The 26,651-nt window shown below is 53.7% G+C and overlaps 1 protein-coding gene and 1 long non-coding RNA gene across 2 annotated transcripts; one reads left to right on the top strand and one right to left on the bottom strand.

Moving 5' to 3' along the window:
- Positions 1-9,469: 9,469 nt before the first annotated feature.
- PHB1 (prohibitin 1) lies at positions 9,470-15,436 on the top strand. The gene is made up of 7 exons (XM_069786542.1): positions 9,470-9,580; positions 10,089-10,214; positions 10,622-10,783; positions 11,232-11,374; positions 12,009-12,125; positions 13,261-13,356; positions 14,329-15,436. Exons 2-7 carry the CDS (start codon positions 10,127-10,129, stop codon positions 14,539-14,541), a joined length of 819 nt encoding a protein of 272 aa, XP_069642643.1. The 5' UTR covers positions 9,470-9,580; positions 10,089-10,126; the 3' UTR covers positions 14,542-15,436.
- On the bottom strand, positions 11,136-26,555 carry LOC138685981 (uncharacterized). Its single transcript, XR_011325324.1, has 3 exons — positions 26,481-26,555; positions 17,547-17,705; positions 11,136-16,889 (listed from the first exon to the last, which is right to left on the bottom strand). It is a non-coding gene; the product is annotated as an uncharacterized lncRNA (long non-coding RNA).
- Positions 26,556-26,651: the final 96 nt, after the last annotated feature.

Genomic DNA, 26,651 nt, shown 5'->3' with positions numbered 1-26,651 from the left:
CGTGTATCTACCGAGGCGTAAACTTCTGTAATGCTCCGTGGCTGATTCGGACTTATGATGTGGCCAGGGGAGATGCTGTCAACCCCTCGCAGTAAGAACCCCCAAAATCCCCCTCCGCAGCCCCACTCCCCCGCTGCAAGACGCTGGCAAGTGGCGTTTTGAATAGCTACACTCTCGATATTTATTAGTCCTCATAAAACCTCCATTCAAGGGCCCTGGGGAGCAAAGCTGGTGCAGCGCAGACTTCCGAGACGTCGCCTGGGGAAATAACTGCCCGGCGGGGAGGTTTGGGAGCTGGGGGGGAAGGAGGGGGCGGTTACTATTAGGGCAAAAATTCCCTCCAGTCTTTTTTTGGCTTTTATTATTTACTTAGCAGCTTTTGTTTAAACCTTTTTACTGTCTGTATAAAGAGGCTGGGAGCATGGCTCTGCTTTCATGGCTGTCAGCATTCCTGGGCGGATCAGCTCCCAGAGCGGCTGCTCCTGGAGGCATGAAGGCAGTTTGAGTGGGGAGGATTCGGTCTCTCCTTGCCCAAAACCCCACGCATGGAGGGTGGAGGTCCCAGACCTGGTAGCGTTTCTGAAATCCTGCTGTTCCCGAGCCACGTCCCTGCAAGTGATGGGCTAGGGAAGAGCAAGGGGGGTCCGAGATGGGGGAAGGTCCCCCCCCGGGGGCTGCATGCGTCTGGGTCAGGTCCATTGTGCTACAGGTCCTGGGTGATGTTGGGACACTAATAACCCCCTAAAGCTGCCCAGCACCTGACCCTCCTGGCAGGATCCGGCCCCCCAGGACCCACCTTTCTGGGCATTCCACATCCCCCCAGCCCTTATCCTGCATCCTCAGCCTCCCTCCTGCCAGACCCGGTGAAATGCTTCAATGAAGGCTCAGCTTTGGGAGAGAGGAAGGCAGAGGTCCTTGCGATACATTTATTTAACTGGCAGCGACTACAAGACTTAATTGAATTAAATAATTTAAGGATTTCCCCTTCACTGCAGGGGAGGTGAGGAAGAGCCAGTGGCTGGGAGCAGGGGGCTGTGTCCATGTCCCAGCATCGTGCCAGCTCCTTGGGACAAGGGTTTCTGCTCCCCCCCCCATGCTGCAGCACCTTCATGGACCACTCATCCTTCATCCCAGCAGTAAAAAGAGACTTTCCCTTCTGCTCCCTCACCTGGAAAGCAATGACCGGTGCTGGGAGCAGCTGCCTGGTCCCATGGATTTGGCTTTGCAAGGTGAGGGCTCTGCACCCCCAAGCTGCCCCCAGCCCCTCTCATTAGCTCTGCCACTGGCCTGCCCGAGTGCTCAATTAGCAGCAGTTTGAAAACTAAGCTCCATCCCTAATGCAGAGCCCGAGCAGAGGCCGGCAATAAATCCCAGCCAGGACCAGCGCTCCCAGCTCCTGCTCTCGTTTCGGGGCTGAGGGGTTTTGTCTGTGGTTGAGTGTGACCTGCTCCCTCCCTTGGCAGGGGATCTGGGGGAGCTGCCCCCCCCCAAAATGCCTCTGCTGGAGGTTACACAGCAGTGCCCCAAGCTGGGGTCCCCTCCCCACCCGGAGCACCCACCTGGTCCCGGTGCTGTGGGGACCCTTCCTTGGCAGTGATGGGGTTGGGGGGGGCCGTGTGTCACCCCCCTGGTGGGGAAGGTCTCCTCCAGGACACAGCTGGGTCCCCAGCGTGTCTAACGACCTGTGGTGGCCAATGCTGACCTCGGCGGGGACGTGGCGTCCAGCCGGTGTCTCCGGAGAAGCGGATGAATGCAGGCTTTTCCCGGGGGCTGAGCCCCCCCGCTCCCTCCCTGGGACCCACGCAGCCCCCCGAAGGTCTGGCTCCAATAAACTTCAAAGCCTCCTCCATGGGCAGCCATTAGCCGAAGTGTTTTTTCATCTCCGTTTCATGGTCAGACTCATTATTTCTGCTTGCTGCTGCCAAGGCTTCCCCAGATCGCGTGGGGCAGGGATGCCAGGGGGGCTGGGGGCACCCCCCCCATCACCTGGGGCAGCTTCACAGCTCTGCCCACCGCAAAGCAAAGGGGAGGACGGGGCAAGTTGTGGCCTCGCCGTGCACGGCCAGATCGGGGGACAGCAAGGAGTTATCCCGTACATGAGAGCATTGGCAGGAGATGGGAACCGGAGGCGGGGGAGATGCCTTCCCTGGAGCCCCCCGGGTCTACCCAAGCTCAGCAGATTCCCCACAGGGCAGGATCAGGCCATGCCTTTGTCCTCCAGGCTATGGGGGTGTTTCAGTAGCAGCTTTCGGTCGACGTGAAATTTGCCGCAGGGTCTGGGAGCCCAGCTGTGGGGCTGAACCCGGGGGGCTGCCCCAGTGGGACCCCCCCCCCCTCCACCCCAGCCAGCCCCCAGTGCCCAGCCCACAAAGAACTGCTTTTCTCAGCATCTTTTCCCCAATGCTCTGTGATCTGTCTGAGTGCAACTGAGTTAAGGATGGATTCATACGGCCCCCGAGCTGCCTCTTTCCCAGTATCCGCGAATTAAACATTATGTGTGTCAGTGGGGAATTTAGGGAATCAATTGGCAGACAATTAAAGTGCATTGAAATTTGGGTGTACGGAGAAATAGGCAGCAAAAAGGTTTAATCTCAAAGAGCTCCTGGTTGTTAACGGTGCCAGGGAATGAAAACGCTGGGAGAGAGCCATGGGGGAAGTAATACCTGGGGAGCGATGGAGATGCATTTGGCAGAGAAAGCCCCCGGCTTTTTAGAAGCTGGAGGAGTTAAAGGGAAGGGCTGGAGGCGACGGGGCGCTCAGCCGGGGGGGGCTGGCTGCCAAACCCCCCCATGGGCTGCCCGGCCAGTCTGCTAAAGCCAGCAGTGGGGCAGGTTGTACTGGTGGGCAAAGAGCAGGGGCTGTGTAATGCCGCAATGCCTGCGACCCCCCCCGCCGATGCCTGCGACCCCCCCTCCAGTGCCTGCGACCCCCCCAGTTGGCTCTCGCTGTCAGCACTGGTGATTCCTACCCTGACTCACAGCAAAGGGGCCCTGCGGTTTGTCCCCACTCCCAGCGCTCTGCCTACGGGACAAAAGGCAGCCTGGGGCTGCCTGACCTCGCCGGCGTTTCGGGGTGGTTTCTTTTCACGGCAGCTTCCACAAAGCGCCGGATTGTTCCCCCCTCCAGCAGCCGCCAGCTCCAGCAACGTTCCTGCCTCCTCCGAGACAGCAGAAAGTTGGGGGGGGGGAGTTTTTTTTTCCAGGGATGGCTCCTGCACCCAACATTGCCCATCCAGCTGCTGGCTCAGCATGGCCTGGCGCTGGGTGCCCAGCACAGTTTGGGCTGGGATGAGGATGCTCTGACTGGTACCGCTTCTCCGGAGGGCTGCGTTCACCTGGTGCACATCTTGGGGGGGCTGCAGAACAGCATCCCCCCACCTCATGCCTCCTGCATGGCTACAGGGGGATGCTGGGGATGAACTGACCTTGGCAGGGACGAGGGGACCGTGCCAAGGATAAGGTCACGGGTGAAGGACGTGAACGTGTTACACACACATGGACACAGCCTGGCTCAAGCGGCAAGAGGGGACTCGGCAACGTTCGCCGGGAGCCGATCGATCCGGCAACTCGGAATAGCCAGGCCAGGCTGGAGAGGCATCCGCCGAGGTCACGCAGACAAGAGCAAGCACCTGGGACTAATTGCACTAAATAAATGAGCAATTAAAGACATTACAGGAAGACTAAAACATCCCAGACCTCTCCCTGACCCTCTCATAGTTCCCCTGGAAACAGCCACCCAGCTGACAGGTCTGGGATGCTCAGCCTGGCTGTTCCCAGCGGGATGGGGGGCATTGCGGCCCCCCCCGAGGGCAGAAGGGGCGCAGGGGCACGGCCATACGGGCAGCTGCTGGCGGCGAGACTGAAGTGCTATTGTCCCAGGGGCGGATGGGCTGCAGCGGGAGAGGGCAGGATTTATCCCGGCACGGGATGCGGCGTGCACCCAGCTCAGCCTGTTTCCCCTGCAGGGATTTTGGCTCAGGGCTCAGGAAGTCCCACGTCGGGGACAGCGATGGGGCAGGTGGGATGCGGAGGTCTCGGCTGGGGACCACTGGGATGCACCAGCTGCATCCCCCAGACCCGACGCCCACCTTGCTCTGAGGCGTGCAAAAAGTACCAGGAGGGTTTTTCCTCCCTGTGGACATCCCAGCAGCAGAGATCCCCACTGAATCCTGGCCATGTCACCCCCAAAACTGTCAATTTTGCTTTTTTTTTTTTTTTTTTTCCCTGCAAATATGCTGGCGACTGTTCCTGCCCTTCCAGCAGACCCAGGCAGCAGCACAGAAATGCTGCAACCCCCCCAGTAAAGCATCTCCCACCAGCCTCACGGGGGTCCCAGGGCTTCCCAGGCCCCCAACCTCTGTCACCCCAGGGTGAACCCCCCCGTTACGGGGCCGTGCCACGGCTTCACCCTCCCGTGCCGTCGTGCCATCGCGGAGCCGGCTCCTTCCAGCGCTTCCTGTAACGCACCAGCTCGGATGAAAATGCTTTCAGAGCCCCTGGGCGGAGGGGAGCGGGGCTGGATGCAGCCTGCCATAAATGAAACGTCAACGGCAGCACGGAGCCATCGATCACCCAGCCTCGCGCGGGTGGGCTCAGCCACCCCCATGGAGCACCCACGGCCGGTGCTGCCTTTGGGTGGGTACAGCAGGTTGGTGTTGGAGAAGCCGTAAGGAGCAAGGGAAATGATGACCGTGCCAGAAAGGGAAGGGGGAAAATGTCAGACAAAGCCCAGAGTGGGCTGGGTGTTATTCTGGTGTCTGTGGGACCCCCCACCCAAAGCTGTGGGGTGAGAAGGTGCTTATTAGAGGATGCTCTTGTGGCTCAGGATACAGGCAGCTGTGGGGGTCCTTGGGTGGGCACAGCTGGGCTCCACTCCATCCTGGAGCTGTTCCCCATTGTGTGATGGGGAATTAATGAGCAGTTAATGAGGAGGAGAGTCCAGCTCCGTTAGCCCTTCTGGCTGCTCTGGAGGGCTCTAAGGTAGGTGGGGGGTGATGGGGATGCTGCAGCAGCACACAAACCTCGTTTGGGGGTTTGTACAGCTCCTAGCACTCCAGAAAAATTTAATTTAAGTCTTAATTTTCTGCAGCACTGCAAAGCTTCATCAGCAGGGGAAAGGAGCAGGGGCTGACAGCACGGCTTCTTGGTGTGCTGGGGCTCAGGCTTCAGGTCAGTGCTGGTGCAGGATGGGGCGCAGCGGGACTCATCCCCTCTAGGCTGGGTTTTACCTGCTGCTCGCCCTCCAGAGCCCCACTCGCTCCCCCCCCAACACACTTAACGAGCAGCCAATTTGCTGGGAAGGAAATAAAAAGGTAAGCAATTAAAAAGCTGGTAGCCACAATGAGAGAGGGTCAGCAGTTCATGTGCTAATGCAAGCAGATTTTGTTATGATTCATTAAGTCATTAACTCCCTTTTAATTGGAGCTTCTTTATGGAGATGCCATTTTACCTTTGCAGAGAAAACAGGAGTTAGGAGCAAAGGGAGGATGGGAAAGACCCCCCACTCTGGGGGAGCCCCAGATCCCCCCAGGGTTTTGTTTTGGTGATGGAGACCAAGCAGCCCATTTACTTTGCAAAATTGGTGCAAACCAGAGGAAGGCGATGGGGAAGGGGATGGGGACCAGCTGGAGGATGCAGGGAAGATAAAGCAGCTGTGGGTTTTGGGGGGCCGACGTTTTCCCTGGCCCAGCCCCAGCCTCCTCAGAGCTGCTGGCCGGCAATTACCAGTCATTACAGCCTTCCCCGGAGCGGCGTGGGGCTTAATGCAGCCGGTTTCAGCTGGCTGCTCGCTTCCACCGAGGAGGAAACTTTGTTAAGCGGCGATAACCATCGAGGAGAGCTGAGAAACCCTGGCCCCGGTGCCCGCGGTGCTGCTGGGACCCCGGGCGGCAGAGAGCCGGGATGCTCCGGTTCTGGCTCACCGGGCAATGGGGAGCCCAGCGTGGGCAGCTACAGCTTGCTGCTGCACAGAGCTTGACCCCGGATTATTCCTTGATGGGATCAGGGATAATCCTGGTTTTCTCTAAACACTCCAGGATTTTCCATCCCCAAACCTATGGCTCAGCCCCGCGCCCGCCCTGGGGTCCCAGCCTAGCCCCTCTGCCTGCCCGGGGGGTTTTTGCTTCTCTGGGGTGAGTCAGGTGAAGTTGCCTGAATGAAAGACAGGCTCAATTTTAAAGCAGATTAATTAAACTGCATTATGGGCCTGTGTGGACAGAGTTCAGAATGAAAACAGCCTTAATTCGATTTCTCTGACTTGCAAATCGTGGCAGGGAAGTCAGCTGAAATCACATTAAGGCCGTTTCCACTCTGAACCGTGTCCTCGGAGGGGTTTAATGTAGTTTAACTAATTTAATTTAAACGCTTATTGAGACTAACTGGGTTACGTGCCGGGCGCGGGGTTGGAGCCGCCGGGGCTCAGGCTGGGACCCCCGCATGGGGCTGGGCAGGTGGGAACGGGGCAGCAGCATAAGCCCCGTCCTGCCACGTGCAAATCAAACCCATGCTTTGGGCTGGAAAAACCTCATTTCTGCCAAAAGCCGCTCTCCACTCGGGTGGCTCTGCCGCTGCATCCCTGTGGATCAACGCCTGCCTTCACGGCCCCACGTCCCTGGGGTCACCGGCCGCCGAGCGCTCGGATTCTCCACAGTTTGCAAACTTCATGCCATAAATTTTTCAGGGGCAGCACTGGTTGGGGACGCCCGGTTGTGGAGAGCTGGAGAAGAGGAGGCTTTTTGTTCCCGTGCCGTGGTGGCCGGAGCTGGGCCAGGCTGCCCAGCCCCGGCTGCGCCGCCTGAGGACAATGAGCCGCTTCTTGAAGCCGCCGTTTCTTTGCCCCATGGAGGAATGTCCCCCCGAAATGTGGTGGACGGCAGCAGCCTCGTTAAAAGCATCAAGCGAGGGGTGCAGCTCGCTGCCATCGCCCGACAGCGGGGTCTCAGCCCGGTGCTGTTTCAGGGTGCACCTCCACGGCTGCCTTCGCCTCATTCCCTGGGGCAGAGGATGCTCTTGGCTGCTTCAGGGCTGCTCAGCCCCCTCCCCTCCATCCCGAACCCAGCAAGTCACCGGCCACCGAGGGTTTGTGCTGTGTCCCCCAGCCCCACAAAGCCGGGGATGGTCTCAGCAGGCAGCGGGGAGACACATCGGGTCCCCACACGCCGCCAAGCAGCGTGTCAGTCCGTACCGCCGGCGTCAGCCCTGGCTGAATCACCCGCCAGATATTCCCCGCACAAAGGACCCATTTTCCTCTGGTTTTGCAGTGCGGGTGTCACCGGCTCCAACCCGGCGGCTCCCGGGGCTCCCACCCTAAAACCTGGGCCCTGGACCAAAAATCCCCATTGCCACGAGCCTTCTTCCCTTTTTTGCATGAATGTGAAACACTCGTTTTACATAGTGAGGAAAAGGGAAGAGGGCTGCACAAACCCAGCAGTGAATGCACCCATGACAGCTGCTATGAAATGCAAAGCGCGGGACGATGCCAGGCAGGGAGGTGCAAAGCTCCAGTCCCTGGCTCCATAAATCCCAAGTTTAATGATTGAATTGTGCCCTGCGTGAATCTCACGTCAAAAGGGAATAAATCTCTCGGTGTTTATAGCTGTGGCTTTGTCACCAATTAGGATGTTGTTATTGGATTAGATGCAAGTAGATAGAAGCCTCCCAGGGCAAAGTCATCCTTGGGGGAAAGCCCAGCGGCTGGTGGGGGATGCAGCAGGACAGCGTTGGGCCGTGGGGGGCTGATCCTGTTGGCTGGGCTGGAGGTGGATGCAGATGCTCCCGGGGTTTATCCCTGGAAGGAGGCACATGGCTGAGGACGGGCGTGGGAGCACCCAAAATTCAGCTTTACATTTCCCGCTTACTGCGGTTGGGGGTTGCCAGGATCTGGCCCTCAAATTGGTTTGCGGTGACTTGGTGTTTTGGGAACAATGATTGTAAGGAGGGCCAAGTTCTGCTCAGGGCAGCTTTTAGGGCTTGGCCATGGCTCCCTGGGGCACCCCCGTTTCAGCTGGGCTTCAGGGGGGGTCCCCGGCAGATCCAGCCGCCACCGAACACCTTCACCTCATTCTGGTCCTCGTCGGCATCCGCTTCCCAGCGCTGCTGAGACACAAAAGAGCTTTTGTGGCCTCTGAAGGAGCATTGCCAGACACAGGACGGGGCTTCCACTGCACATCTGTCTGCACAGCTGTGCCGGGGGCCCTGGGGACCCCAGGATGCCACAGGGGACCCGGGAGGGGGTGACCTTCCCAGGCAGGGGCTGCTCCAGCGTGGCTACCCCAGGCTGGACACACGGGGTTGGAGGTGCGTGCAGGTGAGAGGTGGGGATCGAGGACATCAGGTGGGACCTGCCCTCACTTTTAGGGCCCCCATCCATCACCCCACTCGAAGGGCAGCGCAGGCAGCCAGGAGGCTGTGGCACAGGAGCCTCCATTGCCGGGTTGCTGAGCAGCTCCGTGCCTCAGTTTCCCCACATGGAGCAGAGCAGGGGTTGAAGGGGACCCTCTGAGCTCATGGAGGGGACACGATGCTCCCTGATTGCTCCTGGGCTCTGCTGGGCCCCTAAAGGAGGGGGGTTCAGCACCATTTTCATCCTGAGATGCTGTCAGGGAGGACGTGGCCTGGGGGGGGGGGGGTAATGCAGTCCCTTGTGCCCAGCGGTGTCACACCAGAGGGAAAACCCACCAGGGAGGGTCCCACGGTGGGGACAGGACAGGGCTGCCTCGGGGGAAGGCGGCTCCTCTGGGGGGGGTCTCCCTGGGCAGAAGGGTTTTGTTCCCCCCCCCCCCTCTTTTTTCCCTTTCAATCAGGATTCCTGGAGCCGATGGGAGAGTGCTGCTTCCCTCTAGCGGCACCGGCCCTTCTGCTCGTGGGGTTGCTGGGCCGAAGGGGAGGCTCAGGGTGAGGGAATAAGGGGTCTTTGTCCGCAGCGGGACAGGGGCTGCCCTGGGGGGGGGGGGGGGGGGGGGGGGCTGTCTGGTTTCTCACGCCAAAGGGGACAAAGCGCATGGCGGGTGTCTGCCTGGTCCGGGGGCAGGCAGGCAGGGATGTACCCAGACGTCTGGGGTCCCTCCTTGGTATTAACACCGCTTCCCTAAAATCCATTCATCCGCCAGGATCCCCACGACCACCCCCCACCACCACCCCCCGCCCAGGCCCCGCTGCCCCTCTGCCCAGGTACCGGGAAAGGGCCGTTCGAGGCCCGTTTTCTCCCGTGACAAGCGAGGAGTGGGCACAAGGCTGGCCCACACTCCCCGGGTGTTCAGGCAGCACCTCCGGGCCCCCCAAGCCTCTGCACCGGCCCCGACCCCCCAGCGCAGCCCCAACGTGGCTTCCCCTCCACCGGGACTACAGCTCCCAAGAGGCACTGCGAGGCAGCGGGAAGCCGCAGCCAATAGAAAGCGTCCTTACTCAACGAGCGGGCCGCCGCGGGGCCCGCCGGGAGTTGTAAGCGTCCCGGCTGCGGGCGGGATAACGTAGAACTACAAGTCCCAGAATGCAGCGGGTGAAGCGCGGGCCAATGAGGAGCGGACGTCTTTAGCGCGGCGCGCAGGCGCGCTCTAGGCGAGTGGCCGTGGATTCATGTGGAGGTCAGGGGCGCTGATGGGAGGGGAGCGGGGCGGGAGGGACCGGTGGGTTCCGGGGCCGGGGCCGGGGCCGGGGCCGGGGCCTTGGCCTTCGGGCGGGAGCGGAGCCTTTGGCTCATGGGACGTGTGTCCTGGGGGCGAGAGGCCTAGGAGAGAGCGGGGAGAGGGGAGGCCGGGGCGGGCCTGGCCTGCAGCGGGGACGGAGTGGGGGCAGCCGTGGTGGTGTGGGGGGTCGGGTGGGTGCAGGTGGGGAGTGCTGGGGTGGGGGTGTCCACCCACGCGGGGTGCTGCGGGGCTTCGGGTTCAGAGCCGCGGGGAGGAGAAGTGTGAGGTGTGCGGGTGGAGGTGGCTGTTGAGGGGAGAGAAGGAGTTGTTGGGGGGCATGCCGCCACTGCAGTTTGGGGTTGGTTTTTTTGGGGGGGGGGGGGGGTTAATCCTTGGTTCTGTCGGCAGCTGCACACAGGACCCCCTGGCCTTGCTTAATCTTTAACAAGATGATGGGTTTTTGCAGGAGGGACTTTTTAAAGGGGCTGGAACTGGACGTGTGAAATGGCCGCGAAGGTGTTTGAAAGCATTGGGAAGCTTGGCCTGGGGTTGGCTGTCGCAGGTGGAGTTGTCAATTCTGCTCTTTACAACGGTGAGTGGGAGAAGCTGAGCGCTTCCAGTTCACTTTGTATCTTTTTTTTTATGTCAGCATCTTGGCTGATGCGTGCTTTTATTGCTAATGGCATTGGGGGAGAATAGACGTGAAATCTTGCTGGGCTATTTTATACCTTGTGTGTTGCGCAAGCAAGAGGATTGCAAGGGCCTTTCTCTAGAAAGCTGTCCGTTAGCTGCTGCCCTTGTGAGCAGGCTGGGGACCAGGAATATGGCTGCATCTTCTCTTTTGCTTTGTTGCTCCCAGCAATCTAATTAATTTCACTGGTCTGTAGCAAAAGGTCTTAACTAACCCTGATAGACCGTTGCCATGGAGGTTTTGGTGGTGTGCAGGAACAACAGGCGGCAATAGGGAAACTGCGCTTGACATGCTGTTTTCTTCTCTAGTTGATGCGGGTCACAGAGCTGTCATCTTTGACCGGTTCCGTGGGGTCCAGGACACAGTGGTAGGAGAAGGTACCCACTTCCTCATCCCCTGGGTACAGAAACCCATCATTTTCGACTGCCGCTCTCGCCCCCGTAACATTCCTGTGATCACTGGCAGCAAAGGTGAGTGTTTGGACCCAGCAACCATAAAAGAACCAGATGCTCTGATGGGGTTTTTTTGGTTTTTTTTTATTCTTCTGGACATGGAGATCCCACATGTCCCGAGTCCAGTTTGGCACAGTCAGGAATGGTTTGATCTTGTCTTTTTAGTTACAGAACAGATTAAAGGACCGTTCCTTCCATCCTGTAAGTCATCCCTTTAAACATAACGAATCTGTCTTTACAGTAGGGCATGTAATTCCCTGCATTGCAAACAAATAGAAGCTTAAATCTTATCTGTAAGGAGGATTTGGATCCCAAGGTGGAAGGGATAGTAAAAATAACTTGTCTTTGCTGGCAAAAAGAATTCTGAATGTTTATTCTTTCTCATTTATTTGCCGTGCAGAGGACAGCTTCAGGATGTCTCTGGTCCCTGTGGTTTGCCATTAAACTGGTGACTGTCTTCCTACAGATCTACAGAATGTGAACATCACATTGCGTATCCTGTTTAGACCAGTGACTGCCCAGTTACCACGGATTTTCACCAGTATTGGAGAGGACTACGATGAACGTGTCCTGCCCTCAATCACAACCGAAATCCTCAAGTCTGTTGTGGTAAGGACAGCGTGACAGCTGCTGGGTTTTTCCTCTTTTTAGCAGTGAGATGTGCTGGAGCATGGAATATGTCATGTTCCAGAATAAGGCTTCTCTTTACAGCCCCAAGGCTCTCCTGGGCCATCCAGAAAAGCTAATTGTAGCTATGCTAATTGTCTGTTTCTTAGTCATTATGACTGCTTGGCCTGACTTGATTCACGTTGGATGATCTCTAGAGAGAAAGAGGTTTCTTCATTACCTGCTCTCAGCTCTTAGCTCTGCTCTTCAGGCTGGGAGTCTCAGGCAAGAGACTGGGATTTTCACTTCTCATGTAATCTTAGATTTCAGCTTACTGAAGACCTCTGGTTTTGGAAGCATCCCCAGGGGACTGCTAAACAATTACTAAACAACTTTAGCCCAGCTTATGAGCTCTTATGTTATGTGCTCAACCAGACAATCTCCCTTCCAGCTTGCACTTAAATTCCCAGTCATTCAGTCTTTCTCTTACTTTAAATGCCTGGGCAGCTCAGTGTTTGCTAGTTTTGGGAGAAGAATTGGATTAACTCTGGGGCTCATGGGTGCAAAGACAGGCTGGGTGTGGAGAATCTATCACTTCTGGGAGCTTTCTTCTCACTGTTGTCCATCCTGATTTCAGGCTCGCTTTGATGCTGGAGAATTAATCACTCAGAGAGAGCTGGTCTCGAGGCAAGTGAGTGAAGACCTCACGGAGAGAGCAGCAACCTTCGGGCTCATTCTGGATGACGTGTCCTTGGTAAGAGTTCTCTATTTTCAGTTTTTCTTTCTGGGGTGTGCCCAAACATGAACAGTGGAGAAGAGACTCAGTGGATGGCCAGAGAAGGGTGGGCTGGAAGTTTGGATGTGTGGACTATGTTTGTCTGTTTGCAGTTGCACGGTATGTAGTAGTTACTGCTCGAGTCAGTACCTCTGGTTTTGTTGCTGGCCTTCTGTGACCTTTAGCAAGCCCTTGAAGGCTCTGCTGCGCTGGCTGATTGACAGACTTCACTGTTGTGGGGCTTTTGTAGTTAAAATGAAGAGCAAATGCTTGTGTGGGTGATGGATCGGGCTGCATATTGCTTTAGAGAAGGCAACTGTTCCACAAGCACCCTGAGACACAGGGAGAAAGTGCTAGGCATGAGGAGGTAGTGAAAATATCCACTTTTGATAGCATCTTTTTTCTACAAAGTATTAGGTTTTCTCCTGGCTGTGTTTTCTTCTAATACTATTCAAGGAGGGAGCTCTCCTTCCTCCCCCTACTATCTCCCTATAACCTTTGTAAATTAAATGTGTTGTAATCTGGCTTATATGTGCACCTCTCCCTCTCTCTTCTGGGACTTCCCTGGAAAGCCTGCTTAGAGGAAAGGGACATTTAGAAAATTTTTGCAGGAAGGTGATTTTGTTTCCAGTGCTTTCTCCTGAGCACACTAATGAAGGAAATTCACCTTTCCCCTGTCCCATCTCAGGAGCCAGCAGCTGTCCAAACAGCCCAGGCTGAGCACACCAGTGCGTATGGGAGCGTGAAGGGTGTAGGATGGCTTGGCAGACAGCAGGCTTCACTGCCTTGGAGGGGAGCACTGAGCGAGCAGGCTCCCTCTGCCAGGTGCTCAAGCAGGCGGTGGTGGCAGGGGAGCGTGGTGTGTCTCTGAAGGTACTGGTGTTACTGGTCTGATGGACTGGAGCTGTGCTTGTGGCGTCTCCCTTGAGAGTTCAAAACTGGATGCAGAGGCCCGGTTGTCCCAGTTTCTGTTCTTTTAGGGATACTGGCTTTCCATTTCCACTCAGTTTCACTGATACGGGCAGGCTGCCTCCTCCCTGAGAGCTGTGTGGGTCACAGCAGTGCTGCTGTAAACTGTCAGCATTGTGGACTTTGCTTGATTTGTGCCCTGCAGACCCATCTGACCTTTGGCAAGGAGTTCACAGAGGCGGTGGAAATGAAGCAAGTGGCCCAGCAAGAAGCAGAGAGAGCCAGATTCATTGTGGAAAAGGTACCTTGTCCTTCTGAGAAACTTCGAAACGGTTCCTGGTATCTCCTTCCCACTCTAGCTCGCAGTGAACATCTCGCTCAGCTGTCCAGGAGACTGGGCAGATTGAGTGACGCAGTCACTTAGGGTCATAATGCTGATACGGTTCTCGGCTCTGGCACATGACTGTTGGATAGATAAAGCCTAAGGTTGGTTTTGCTGGGTTTTGGGGTCCTTTTTTCTTCTATTACCACATCACGGTCTTACTGGAGTGCTGAACAGAAATGTCTGCATGGACGAGGGAGGACATGGAACTCAGGAGGAAGTGCCATTTAGAAATGGGGTTCGAGGTTGAGCTTTGCAACCCAAGTGATCCTGCTGTTTGTGAATTTTGAGAGGGTGGCCGAAGCTTTCCATGATGTTTGACATCATGGGCACGGGGGCCTGTGTCCTAGGAGTGTTACTGGCTGCATGCAAGACCACGTAATCTCTGATCAACCCAGGATCTCAGGGAGCATCCACAGAAACAGTTTCATGTTAAAGTACCCTAGTACAGCTGAGAACGCATGCCTGCTGAGACTGCAAGAACCTGCAACTACACCCAGAATTAATCCAGTGGATGCAGTAAGATGCATGTAATCAGCCAGGATGATTAAACAGTAGAAGTGTTTATCTGACTTGGTTTTGACTCCACCGAAGTTCTCGAATCTTTCATAGACAATTTTCCACCAGGAATGCCCTTAGGTGGGTTAATGTTTCACGAGGTTAAGACTGATAAAACAATTGCAAGATGATTTTTCAACCTTTTTTCCACAGTAGGCAGAAAAACGGTTTAACAGAATGTAGCTTTAAAATAAAATCACCTATCTTAGCTCCCCTACTGGGGAAAAGAATAGTAGGGTGGTGAAGTGGGAATTTAAATTCTAAACAAGGCAATAGCATCTTCCTTCTCTTTTGCTCATTTTCTCTGTTCTCTTCTCATCTGTTTACTTTCAGGCTGAGCAGCAGAAGAAAGCAGCTGTCATCTCTGCTGAAGGAGACTCAAAAGCAGCCGAGCTGATTGCTAACTCGCTGGCCACCGCAGGTGATGGCTTGATTGAGCTGCGCAAGCTGGAGGCAGCTGAAGACATTGCATACCAGCTCTCGCGGTCCCGCAACATCACCTATCTGCCCTCTGGACAGTCTGTGCTCCTCCAGCTGCCGCAGTGAACCTGGCTCTGCAGCCATAGCTAGCCTGGTCACCTCCACCTACCAGATCAGCCCTTTCCAAAAGAATCTTTGCAATTTCCTCATTGGTAAAAGCAGAGGAAATTAAAATTCAACCCATTTTGAATTCTTAATCAAATAAAACTGAACGCTCTTGACAACAAACCTGCATTCCTCCCATGTACGGTCAGAGCAGTGGCTCCACTGACCATTAAGCTAGGTTTGAGAATTGCCCCTTTCCAGGCAGTTTGAGCAATAGGAGCAGAGTTTACATCTGTTCACTCCTGGGATGAACAAGTAGCCCAGGTGACTCCCTGACCACATGAGTACTGTATCAATCAGGTTTCACAGCGATGCTTCAGTGCCTTTAGGCTGGCTGAGCCAGGGTTGTTCCAGACTTGCAGGTCCTGGACTATGAAACAGGGACGCTTGGGGCTCGCTCTTTGGTCAAGCCAGTCTTTTTTAGCTGGAGGCACAGGTCGAGTGGATTGTGGCTGGGGGTGAGAATAGCAGAGATTCACTTCATGTAGTAGATAGATTTCAAGCATGGAAGGAGAAGATACTTCCTCTGCAGGAAATACTTCTCATGTACATGCCAGCAATGGGACATTTCCACTTCTCCCCCCGCCGCCACACACTGGTCTGCTGCCGCTTGCCCTGTTGTGCGGCGTTGTTGGTTCTTTCACCAAGGTCAGTAAAAGTGGCGGTTGGCCTATTGCAGATGGCATGTGGGACAAAGAGGGGATGACGGTGCTCCGTGGCTCAGGCAGTCAGAGGTGGGCAGAATTCTCTGTTACATCAATGCTCTTTTTATTTAGGGAACCTGAATTGTGAGGAGGATGTGATGGGTTTGAGATTGTATAACCAGACTTCAATAAATGTCACGGTCCCAAGTGTAGTAGTGTGGGGTTGTTTTTGGGGGTTTTTTTTTTGATAGCTCAGAAGAATGAAGGTTGGGTCAGTGGAGCAAGACACCTCATGCTTGTGCTAGATTATTTGGATAAAAGTCACTTAGCACAGGCAAATAGGCCTTGCTCCTGATGACTTAAAGCTTGAAACATGATTCTTAGGCTGAATTCCTGCAACAAGGTAAGGCTTAGAGTATCTTGAGGTTATCGCAAGAGTTTTTAACTGCTTTCCCTGTGCAGTTCAGGCTGTTTACTACACATACCTACATTTTCCAGGGTGCTCTTTTGATGCAACACTGTGCTATTGGAAAGAAAACGGGGGTGTATTGTGCCAGATACAGCCTACAGTGAGCCACAAACCTGTCAGCAGCTGTCAGAAGGCATGGTACTATCCTGGCACACCATTGCCCCCATCCTGCAAATAGGGTGCTTGTACAGTCTGTTATCCCTCGGCAATGTAGTCCTAGGTGGCTGTCATCGCTACCTTGAGGATGTTGAACCCTCAGGAAAGCTTCTGTGAATGGTGGGCTCAATTTGTCATCGTACAGCCACTTGGAGTTGTTGCCCTTGTCTCTGGCGAAATGGAAAGGCTTGCCTGCTTTTTCTGCTGGGCAGGGTACACTCTTGCAGTGATGAGGTGCCTGAGCTTGCAAAATATTTTAAGCAGCTGAGCAGTCAGGTCTGTAACTCCCAAATAACTTCCAGACATCTTCCACCTCCAGTGCTCTTGTTCTTTATTCTTCCGGTTTACCGCTTCAGACACTTCTAAGGAAGCTTCCACTTTTCTCCCAAGGCTCCTTTTAAAGCCCCCTTAGCGTTTCCTGCATTTCTGTCCATTAGTTTCATGACCAGGTGTTGGGCTCAAAACAGTGTGTATGAAATCCCTTCTCAGCTTCTGTGGCTCTGCATTACCTCTGCCTCCAGTTCTGCATTTTTGGTGGAGTATGGAGTGTTTCCTGCTGCTTTTGCTGTTAGCCTCCCTGGAGGAGGTGTGTGAGGCTCTAATGGTGGCCCCTGGGTCTGATTAATCATCATTTCCTTTGCTTTTGGGTGTAATTCTTTTTACAAATGTTCCCTGGCTGTTAACTGCTCCTTTACCCTTGCTCTGCCTCACTTAATGCCTAAAGCTGCCATGAACTCATCAGACTTCAAAGCTGTTCTTGAACCTGTAGCTGTCTTGATGTGTGCTAGCTGAACCCCTTGTTTATACTGTGTTTATAGCTGCTCTTCAGCCTTGTAAACCATGTGGACCATCCAACCATCTGGCTCCAGATGGGAATGGTGACCCTAAAATCAGGATGTGGTTTTGTGTGGGCTGCACAGGGATACTGGGTGAGGAAACAGCCTTCTGCTTGCTGGATGGATGTTGCTCTGAGAGCTACGCAGCAGCGAGCGAGCGCTGCCTGGCATCCTCTGCCAAACTTCTCAGGTGCTGGGAGACTCCTTAATGTAAAAACAAAACAGAGTTGAGAATGTGTAGTCAAGGATTGGCCTGCCTGGCATTCCTGGCCAAGGGTGGACCGAATGAAGAGAGTCGAAGGCTGAACTCCCTTCCCTCACAGTGTTCGGGAGGTGTCAGCAGGGTGTGAGCACTTGCTCTCAGTGCTCTACTTGTCGGGGCAACAGAAAGAACTTTGGGCTTGGGTAATGTGAAGGCAGGCCGCCCTCGCTGCTCAAACAAACAAGGCATCCCCACCCTTTCTGGCATTTCTAACCTTACTCCTCTTAATAATCCAGTAACAAAAACTTGCTCGTGAAAGTGGAGCACAGCCTGGGGTGGCGAAACAAGAGAGAGGGTCAAGGCATGTGGCTTTGTACTGAGGGCAGAGAAAGGAGTTTTGTTGTGCACATTCTGATCTGCCCTCCCAGCAAGCCTGCGTAAACCACTTGATCAGCCAGGCATCCTGCAACTGTCACCTGCTGCTCTGCTGGCCTAAGAGGGGCTGGCTCGCAGCTGCAGGACAGAGCTATTGCAAAGGCTGCCTGCTCTTTGCAATTCTCATGCATACAAAGGTGTTGGAGATGCTCCAGAAACAGCAGATCTCTCCCCTTTGCCTCATCCTTAGAGAGAGCAAGAGAGGGGCTGTCTTGTGACCATACCTGCAGGAGCAACCACTGTCTGTGACATAGTACTCTGTGACCACCATGTGCCATGTCTTTTTGGGTAAGACACTTCAGCTCAAGGTAAGCTGTGATCGCAGGTGGGAGGCAGCCAGGTGATGCCACTTGAAGGGAGGTGGAGAAACTTCAGGTTTGTTTCTGTGAACAGAAAAGCCAGTGGGCGCGTGGTCTGGCTGTCATGCCTGGATTCCCACTGTCTGAAATGCATGGCACAAGTCTGACTGACTGAAGAATTTCCTGCATTGGGCAATTATACCAGTTCTCTGTTGTGTGGCTTTTCTGCTGCTTATTAGGGATTGCAGCCATGCTAAAAGTTTTGCTTGGGGGGGGGAATACTTTGTGTGGTCAATTTTTTCTTCATTTTTGCCACCTATTTGCACAAAACACTTTGAATTTAGTATATTCCATGACTTTTAATCCCCCTGTTGAAATTGGTTTTCTCTGGAGGAAGGACAGCATGATTGCATAAAGCCAGTGCTTCCCCAGCAAGGTTGGATGTGTTACTGGGCTGGAGAAAGCACTCATTTCCTTAAGCAACCCAGCTAAAATGGCCCAAAAATTTACTTGGAGAAAGGCTCTGCCTGGATGTTGGCTAGCTGGAATTAAATGCCCTTCTGTCAGGCTCTCCCCAGAGCTGACTCACACCAGCATCACACAGGGTACTCCTGGATCTTTCCATTTTTCCAACAAATCGTTACATTTAACACCAGAGTCTTGGGGCCAGGGGTGCTTTGCGGATGAGTGACGGAGGCTGTAGCTTTGCTGCTAACCATGACAGACCGCGTTAGCCAGGAAGGACGCTTGCGAAGAGGTCACCTTTTTCAGAAGGCAAGATGAATGCAAACTGAGGAGCGGCAGAGGCCGGCAGCCAGGCTGCTCTCCCACCAGATGGCAGCAGCAATTCTGATCTCTGCACAGGAAAGGGTAGCGGGGACCAAAGGGTGTCCCTCAGCCTACCGTGGGGACAGGTGAGCCGGGAGGTCACCCTGCCCTGGGCAGAGGACGCAAGGAGTAGATGTGGACAAGGGCAAACACAATAGCACAGTCTCCCGGTGAGGAAGAAAAAGCACAAGCTGGCAAGAGAGCTGTCTGACAGGCAGTACCACTCAGGCAGGCAGGTACAAGGGTTTAGTCCCTGTGCCAGGCTGTCCTGGTAAACCTCTCATGCCCACTTCACTCTGCTGAGCATCTCCAGCTCCAGGTTTTAACTCCTGTAGCCTAAGGTATAACACTGAAATGTGCAAATGCCTGTCTCCCTTTCTAACCCTGGTCCCGGGGTGGCTTGGCTTTGCAGCATGTCTCCTTGCCAGGGAGCATTCCTCCTTTCCCTTTCCCACCCACCCAAGGCCGTCCCTAGTTTGTTACTAATTCAGGGTGGGCAGGAACAACAGAAATGTCTAGGCATGACTTCAGAGGTGCAAGTTGCTTTAGCTTGACATTAGAAAACAGCACTGAGTCTTTGGGTTCAGAACGTTAGTATGATGAATTCATACTGGAGGGCCTAGTATTGGTAAAAGCTTAGCAGTCTTTTCATCAGAAGCCCTGTAGTTTTGTGGCCCCAGAGCAATTAGAGTAATGGCAGCACAGACTTGTCACTTGTATTTCTCTGAATACAGCCCAAAACCTAAACTACAGGGACCGAGTTTTGGGCAAAGGTCTGCTAGAATCAGGCAACATGAGACCTGCTGGGGTGACTAAAGGGGCCTTTATGAGGGGGACTGCAGCCCTCTGCTACCAGAACACACCTCCCTCTTGAGACCAAACAGCAGCAGCTGGTTGCCACCTTCACACATCAGAGCCTTACAAGCCAAGGTGAAATCTCCCTGCCCACTGCTCTGCCTTGCCTGCAAACCTCCAGAGAGGTTTGGGTTTGTTTTGTTTTTTCCTGGAAGACTCTGCCTTGTTTCTTGTTCCTTTCATGCTAGTGGAAGAGCTCAGCTCTGCACCACCCGCAGCAGCTGGGCCAGGCCACTAGCAACATTCAGACCAGCCAAACAAGCTTTTGTTCATGATAAACAAACAGGAAACTGCCTGATTTCCTCTGTGTGTTCACCCTCTCTCTCTTGCACACGCTTTCTCCCTATTTAATAGATAACCAGCCTACCTGACTTGTGGAGACCGTAAGCAACCACATGGACAGGCACTCTGGAGCACTTGTAATTTGCAGTATGGCTGTTGCATTGAAATGGGCATCTGCTCCCTGATAGCTGCTGATGCGCCAGTGCTGAAGCCTCTCCAGGTAAGGCAGCTCCCCAAGTTTGTGATAATTTGTACCCTGCAGCAAGCTGGCAGCATGTCTGAAGTGGTTAGAGCAAGGGATAGGGAGGAGTTTCCTTATTACTTCCTTTGTGCTGTTTATATCCAAGTGGATCTAGCAGAAAATGCCTCTGTCCTGAAACACAGAGGATGTGGCGGGGTGTGCGGGGGGAGAAAGCACTTGTGGAAGGGGGTAGGAAATAATGTCCCAAGTCAGGACATTATTTGGAGCTTAGCTGGGCTGGGAGATTGCGAGCATTCTCAGGGACAAATCTGGTTTAATTATTCCTTGCCTGGCACTAGGCAACCCTGGGGGCTGAGATATTTCTCATATGCTTATTTTCCATCAGCAGAACTGAGCTGACTTCAGTCCAGCAAGTCCTGACTTACATTAGTGTAACTCTGAGGGGTAGGTCAGGTTTACTTAGGGGTGACTCGGTGCTTTGTGCTTTGGTTTTCTACTTGATGAAGCAGGACAGGACTCCCACAGGTAGAGAAGTATCAGGGTGAGTGACAGGGGACATAAAGTGTGCTCTAGCTGGGGGATGCAGAACAAACTTCCAGAGAAAGTAAAGCATCTGATGTCTTTGGAAAAAATATGGTGGATACTTCTTTTAACCACATGCTCATGCACAGCCATGCCTGGTTCACTCCCCCCGCCCCCCCCCCCCCAGAAAGCAGTAAAGAAACAAACCTATGGGGAAAGGAGCTGGTGGAGCAGGCATCCAGTTCTTGCTGAACGCATCCGCAGAAAGGAGAGGAACTAGAGAGGCTGAGCTCAATGCTGCTGTAAAAACAGCATTTGGGGTTGCCCACACTGGATCTGCACATGATGCTGATCTGGACTGAGTCAGAAACCTGCAGTGAGTTATCCTTATCTCTGACAAGCCACAGCTGTGCATGAGCATGGGAAACTGTGTCCCAGACTGAGCTGCAGGAGGGTAGTGCAGAAGATGGAGTCAGTGGAAGATGCCAGTTGCAAGACATGTTTGTGTCCCCCATGCTGGTAAGGGCAGCAAGGCAGGAAGGGCAGGAGGAGGCTAGGAAAGAGCGTGTGCAGGATGCCTCTGAAGCAGTAGGTTAAAAATATTCAACAGAGGCAAGAACAGGAAGGAAGCAGGGGTTAAGCCTGAACAAGGTGAGTCTATCCTAGAGACATTAATTCAAACATGACTTTCATGGGTATAAGTCTTGCAGTGCCCCTTCTGCAAAGCTGGTAAATACAGCTCTGTTTCTCTGTTACTTATAGCATCTTCCTCCCAAGCACAGCTTTCCATGGGTGTTTTTCAAACCCAGAGGGAAGTTTCTACACAAAAAGCTAAGCTGGAAGATTGAGTGTTGAATGGAAAGAGCTCTAGTTAAACCAGTTTGTTCCTAACCAGCCAAAGTACATGGACCCTACCTGCACTGCTTTGGTACGGGTTGATGCCAATCTGAGGTGCTCTTTAATGGAGGAACAGAAATGTCTCTAACAGCCTGCTGTCATGTTGTTTCCATTTAACAATTAACCCCAGCACAAACTTTAGAACTTCTCTTACGTAGGCACTCTGTTGGGGAGACCACCTGAGATTACAGCATAAGACCAAAGCTGATTAAACAAAGAGTAAAAGCCCAATTCTGTGAGTTTCCCTCACTCCCATCCTGCTCTTATCCAACTGCAATCTGTATTTTACTTTATTTAAAAAAAAAAAAAAGGCACAAAACCAAGGCTCCCCAAAGAGAACTTTTTATTATATTTTTTTTTTTGTGGCATGATTTTTATGCAGAGGCTGATGGCTCTGATAATACAGTCATGTTACCACCCTGCTCCCAGTACCCCAAAGAAAGTTAATAACCCACACATGGATCTGCCAGGCTTTTCTGTATTATAAAAGGCTGTTACTGCTGCCCTGCCCAGGCTGAGTTCAAGCCCTTAATGCACAAGGCCCTGTAAACCCATGCTGAAACCACATGGCCATGCTGGGTCCCTGAAGAGCTGCCCCTCAGCACCCAGGTGCTTGCACTGCAGCATTGAAACACTTGTCAGGGAGGGCTGAGTGCATCTTTTCAGAAGGGCAGAGTTAAAGCTACTATTACCCCCTGCAGGTACCTCAGTCTGTGGTTCTGCTTCTCAGGTGTTTATTGCATGTCAGCTCTGCCTGTACCCTGCTGCTCTGAAGGTCTAATCTTGGGCACAAGGAGATGCTGGTGGGTGTTAGCTCTGCTGTATTATTTGAAGGCAGTTAATCTTTAATTGTGGCCTTACACTGAACTAGTAAATGAGAAGGGAGAACGGGAAGAGGAATTTCCTCTGCTTGAACTTTTACTTTGCTCTGATATAGTCTCAAAGCCCAGTGCCTCTGCACTTGGTGGTGGTTCCTTCAGACAGTGCAGGGCTTCCTGCGACAAGAGCTAGCAGGAAAAATCCTTTGTATTCCTCTTGCTTCCTTTCCCATTGCTTGAGAGGATCCTGAATCCTGCAGGACATAGCAGGATACCTAAAAGATAAGGCATTAATCTGAGAATCAACTGGTTGGGTTGCAGACCAGGTCAGCAAGGTGTCAGCACCCTGTCCATGCCTCACTTTCTCTTCTCACCCTTGGCCTGTTTTCCTAGTGGGGCAGGGCCTGTGCTTTGCAGGTCTTTGAGCAGCACCTAGCTCCAAGGGCCTTCCTCCCTTGGGGAAGGAGAGAGAGTCCCAATTGCAACTGCACTCTCACAAGTTTCAAGTCATGCCCAGTTCAGGCTGTTCCCAAAACAGAACTGTTGTGATGTGGAGGCCTCAGCAAAACACCAAGCATGCAGAGAAGGGCTAGTACTGGTTCCACTTGGCCCTGCTTAGTGCCAGCCCTGTCACCAGAACCAACAAGCCACCAAGAGCCACCTCTCACCATGGGAGGAGGCAGGTAGGACCAGCAGGAAGGCAGCCCATCTCCCTCTTGGCTTTGGAAAGAAAGGGGGCTAGAAGGGCTGATTTGCTGGCTGCCGGGTTTCCCAAGAAATCATCACAGCAGGAGTCTGGATGCAGCAGAGAGCCACTGCTGCCTGGATAAAGCCAAGAACCCTTGTAAACTAGGCCCCATCTCACAGAAGCACAGCTCGCGTGGGTCTGCAGGCCCTAGACTGGGCAGACATCTCCCTTACTAAATGATTCCAGCCTATACGGTTTATATAAAATAAACAGAGCAGATGGCTCGGGGACTGCCCAGGAACACCCAGCTTTGCAAACCCAAAAAGCCTGCCCATGCCACAGGAAAATTAACAGCTGATAAAAGTAGGAGTTCACCTCTGATTTTCTCCTTCCCACACTCTTCTGCAGTTTGTGCTAGTGGTTATCCCCACCGCAGAGCTTGCTGCATCTCAACAATACTCTTACTAGTTAAGTTTGCTTTCTCAGCAAGTCCAGAACATCTAGTCCTTTAGAAAAAACACAGGTGGGAAACACTGTTCTGCTGTGTCTGCAGCCCTGGGCCCAGCAAATTCTCATACTTTTATTGTACTTTTCACCCTGAAAGGTCCTAAGCTGCTTAGCAGAAAAAAGATCTGGTTTCCAGGGAGGGACAATGTCACTGTACTACTGCTACTTCTGGAGTGAGCTGCAAACAGCTTCTTGCTGAAACACTGCAGCAGTTTAGGGAGGAAACAAAGATCTGTATCACCTGTCCCTGGCACTGCATGCAATGAGGAGGACATGCAAAGGCATTTCCCACACTGGTTGTACCCTAGAGAAAAGGGAAATGCTACAGAGAGGGGGCAAGGGAGCCACAGCATCTTACTGAGCAGTGAACAAGATGCAGAAAGTTGCACACCAGTGTGCAGGGAAAGCAGAGATGACAGCAAGGAAATCAGAGGGCTGATAAGGATCTGTGGCTGTAAGGCAGGTGTGTGCTAGGGAGCAGATCATGTGCAAGCAGAGATGTGGGGCTGTTGCTGCATTTTGTTTGTTTCCCTTTACCTGGCTGACATGTCTTTTCATGTCATAAGCTAGATCAAAGAGAGGGATGTAAATAGCTGAAACAGGCTTCCTTGTGGGAACAGGGCTGAGTGCCACAGCCAACCTCTCAGCTGGACCCCTCCCTGGGAGCTGTCACCCTCCATTAGCCAAACACCCAGGGAAGAAAGCAACTGCAGGGTGCCCTGGGCATTGAGGAGCCAAACCATGCAGTGAGGCTAGGAAGAGTTGCTCTCTGCAGCTGTCTCTTCCCTAGGCCACCACTGATGCTGATGGGACACAAGCAGGGCCATGAGGACAAGTGCTTTGGTTTCATCATGTTAGAAGCCCTTCAGAGTCCAAGAATATTTGCACTTGGTCCCCGTTTTTGTTTTTTTTTTTTAAACTCTCCCTCTGCAGAGTCATGGTGCCCAGTGAGAAAGAGGGACTTGGCACTTCCTTTTAATCTCTGCATATTTCTTATTTGGGGGGAGTGAAATAACCCTCACTGACATCACCTGAAGCTGAGGATGCAGAGCACCTTTGTCAGAAAAGGCCCCTGCAATCCTCCAGTAGCCATTTCAACATGAGGGGACCTCACACTGCAGGCTCAGGATACAGAAGCCAGGTTAGAAAACCAGAGACTGCATCAGAGAAGAGGGAACAGCAAAACAGCCTCGAAGACCAAACGCTCTCCTCACATGCTGGAGAGAGAGACCATCAAGGCCCTGGCGTACTGTTGTCCCATGGATGGACACCAGCAAGTGGCTTTGCCTTTGTGGGTGTTGAAATAGTTGATGGCTTTAGCCCTCATCTGTACTTCTTTGGACAAGAGCACCCACTGTTTTCTAACATCCCTCAGCTGTCCCTCTGCTGAAATCCCACATTTGGAAGTGGGGCTCTGTCACTGCTGCCTTGTTCATTCACCTTCCAAGAAAAAGGCCCCCAACATTTTTCTTCCTGCCCTTTTCAAAGCAGGAAATTCTACATGGCATCCTTCACATGCACACAGTTAACCAACAGCAGCACCACATCCCCTGACATCCTCTTATTTTTCTCAAGAAGCTGCATTGCACAGGGGTGTTGGGCTGAGATGGAGCAGTGCCCATGCTCTCAAAGCCCAGGGTCTCCCCTGGCTACCTCTTCCCTCTTCAGCAATACACAGGTCCCAGCAGAGATCAGAACAGCCTGGGGCCTGCCCTGAACTGGGCCAGCTGGTAACAGCTCCCATGGGGCTGGTCAGAGTAAAGTGCACCATGCTCTGCTCCTTTCCCATGCTCCCACAGCAGGGGTTGCTGGGGCAAAGAAGAAAACTGGCAACATTGTTCTGATCCCACCATGGGGCTTCCCCAGCCTACCCTGCCCCTTTTATTTGATCCTGAACTTTGACTCTGAAAGCCCCAATCCCTGCTCTTTACAGGGAGCTCAAATCTGGGTTTTATGTTCAATAATCGAGAGCAGGTCAAATACACTGGCATGTAATATTACATTTCAGGGGAGTGAGGGTGTATAGATTTTTTGCAGAACCTCAAATCAAGTGCCCTACACTGTTGGGGGGGGTGGGCATATGCAGCAAACAAAGCAGATGAGGAAACAAACCACAGGTAGAGAAGGGATTGCAGACTAAAGGCTTTAAAAAGGGGACTACAGCACAAACACAAGTTTGAGAGCAGACAAGAGGGAGCCAAAGCTACAGGACACAAGAGATTCCTGAAGTCCCTGGAAAGCAGCTAACACTACCAAAGGGGCTAGTGCCCTTCCCCCTTTTCCTGTTTCTGCTACTCTCGCTAATTCTTTTACCACCGCCAAGCCTAAACCACAGCAGTGCTCTTTCCTCCTACACAGTGCTCAGCAGTGGTTTTCCTGGCTATGGAGTAGGCTTCGCAGCTTCCTGGGAGAAGTGGTACCACTGTGAAACGCTGTGCCAGCCTGGAAAGCAGCAGCTCCGACCCTCCCCACATCCTTTTATGAGCCCCATACCTGCCACGAACAGGGAGCTCTACCAGCAAAATAGATTTTTTTACTTCAAGTCACACTTCCCTCATACATCAGGCCTGGGCCCTGCAGGTGGGTGTAATCAAGAAACCACAGGCCAGAGTTAAGTAGTTATTAGTATTTTAAGGGGAGAGGAAGGTTTGAACAAGCGGGAGCTGGGGTTTGGCATAATAACAGAAGGACCGACTCCTCTGGCTACTGTAAATCAGATAGGGCCTCACTAAAGAGGCCTTTTTTAAGGTCTTACCTGGCTCCTGAGGGGCAGCTCTGTCACCCTACACGACACACGGCCCCTTCAAGGCGCCTCCCATGCCGAGGCCGCAGCCGCTCCCTCACGGCAGCCGCTGTGTGAAGCATTACCTCCACTTATCCGTGAGGACCGGGAGCCCCGAGGCTCGGCTCCCGTTCAGCGGCCATTATTCCCCCGGTTGCCGGCGGCAGGAGGCTGCGACCAAAGGGGCCTTTATCGGAGCGACGGAGATGCCCGCGGAGCGAGGCAAGGCGTGGGCCGGGGTTAGCCACAGCGCGGCGGAGCGCTCGCCACAGCTTGCCCGGCTCAGCTGACTGCAATTAGGGCAGCCTCTCTAATTACCTCAGCGGAGTAACGGTCGGCCCCGCTGAGGGGAGCCGGCGCCCTCCCCCGCCTCCCCGCCGCGCAACCGGCCTCCGCGCGCGCCGCCTCACCTGAGCCCCGCGGGGCGCCGGCCCCCCCGCGCATGCGCAGCGTCCCCCACTCCCCCTCCGCGTCTCACCTGCGCTCCGCGCTCCCCTCCGGCCCCGCCGCAGCCTGAGGTGAAGGGCGGGAGCGGGCTTGGGAACTGGCGGGGGGGGAGAGAAGCAACAGCCCAACCGCGCATGCGCCCCTGGGCGCCGCGCGTCGGGGGGGGGCCCCCCCGCTCCCTTCAGCCTATGGGGGTGACCGT

This window comes from Haliaeetus albicilla, chromosome 7, assembly GCF_947461875.1.
Source record: "Haliaeetus albicilla chromosome 7, bHalAlb1.1, whole genome shotgun sequence".
NCBI classification, from domain to species: Eukaryota; Metazoa; Chordata; class Aves; order Accipitriformes; family Accipitridae; genus Haliaeetus; species Haliaeetus albicilla.
Note: the sequence above shows the minus strand (reverse complement) of the source record. Positions and strands in the feature narration are given on the sequence as shown.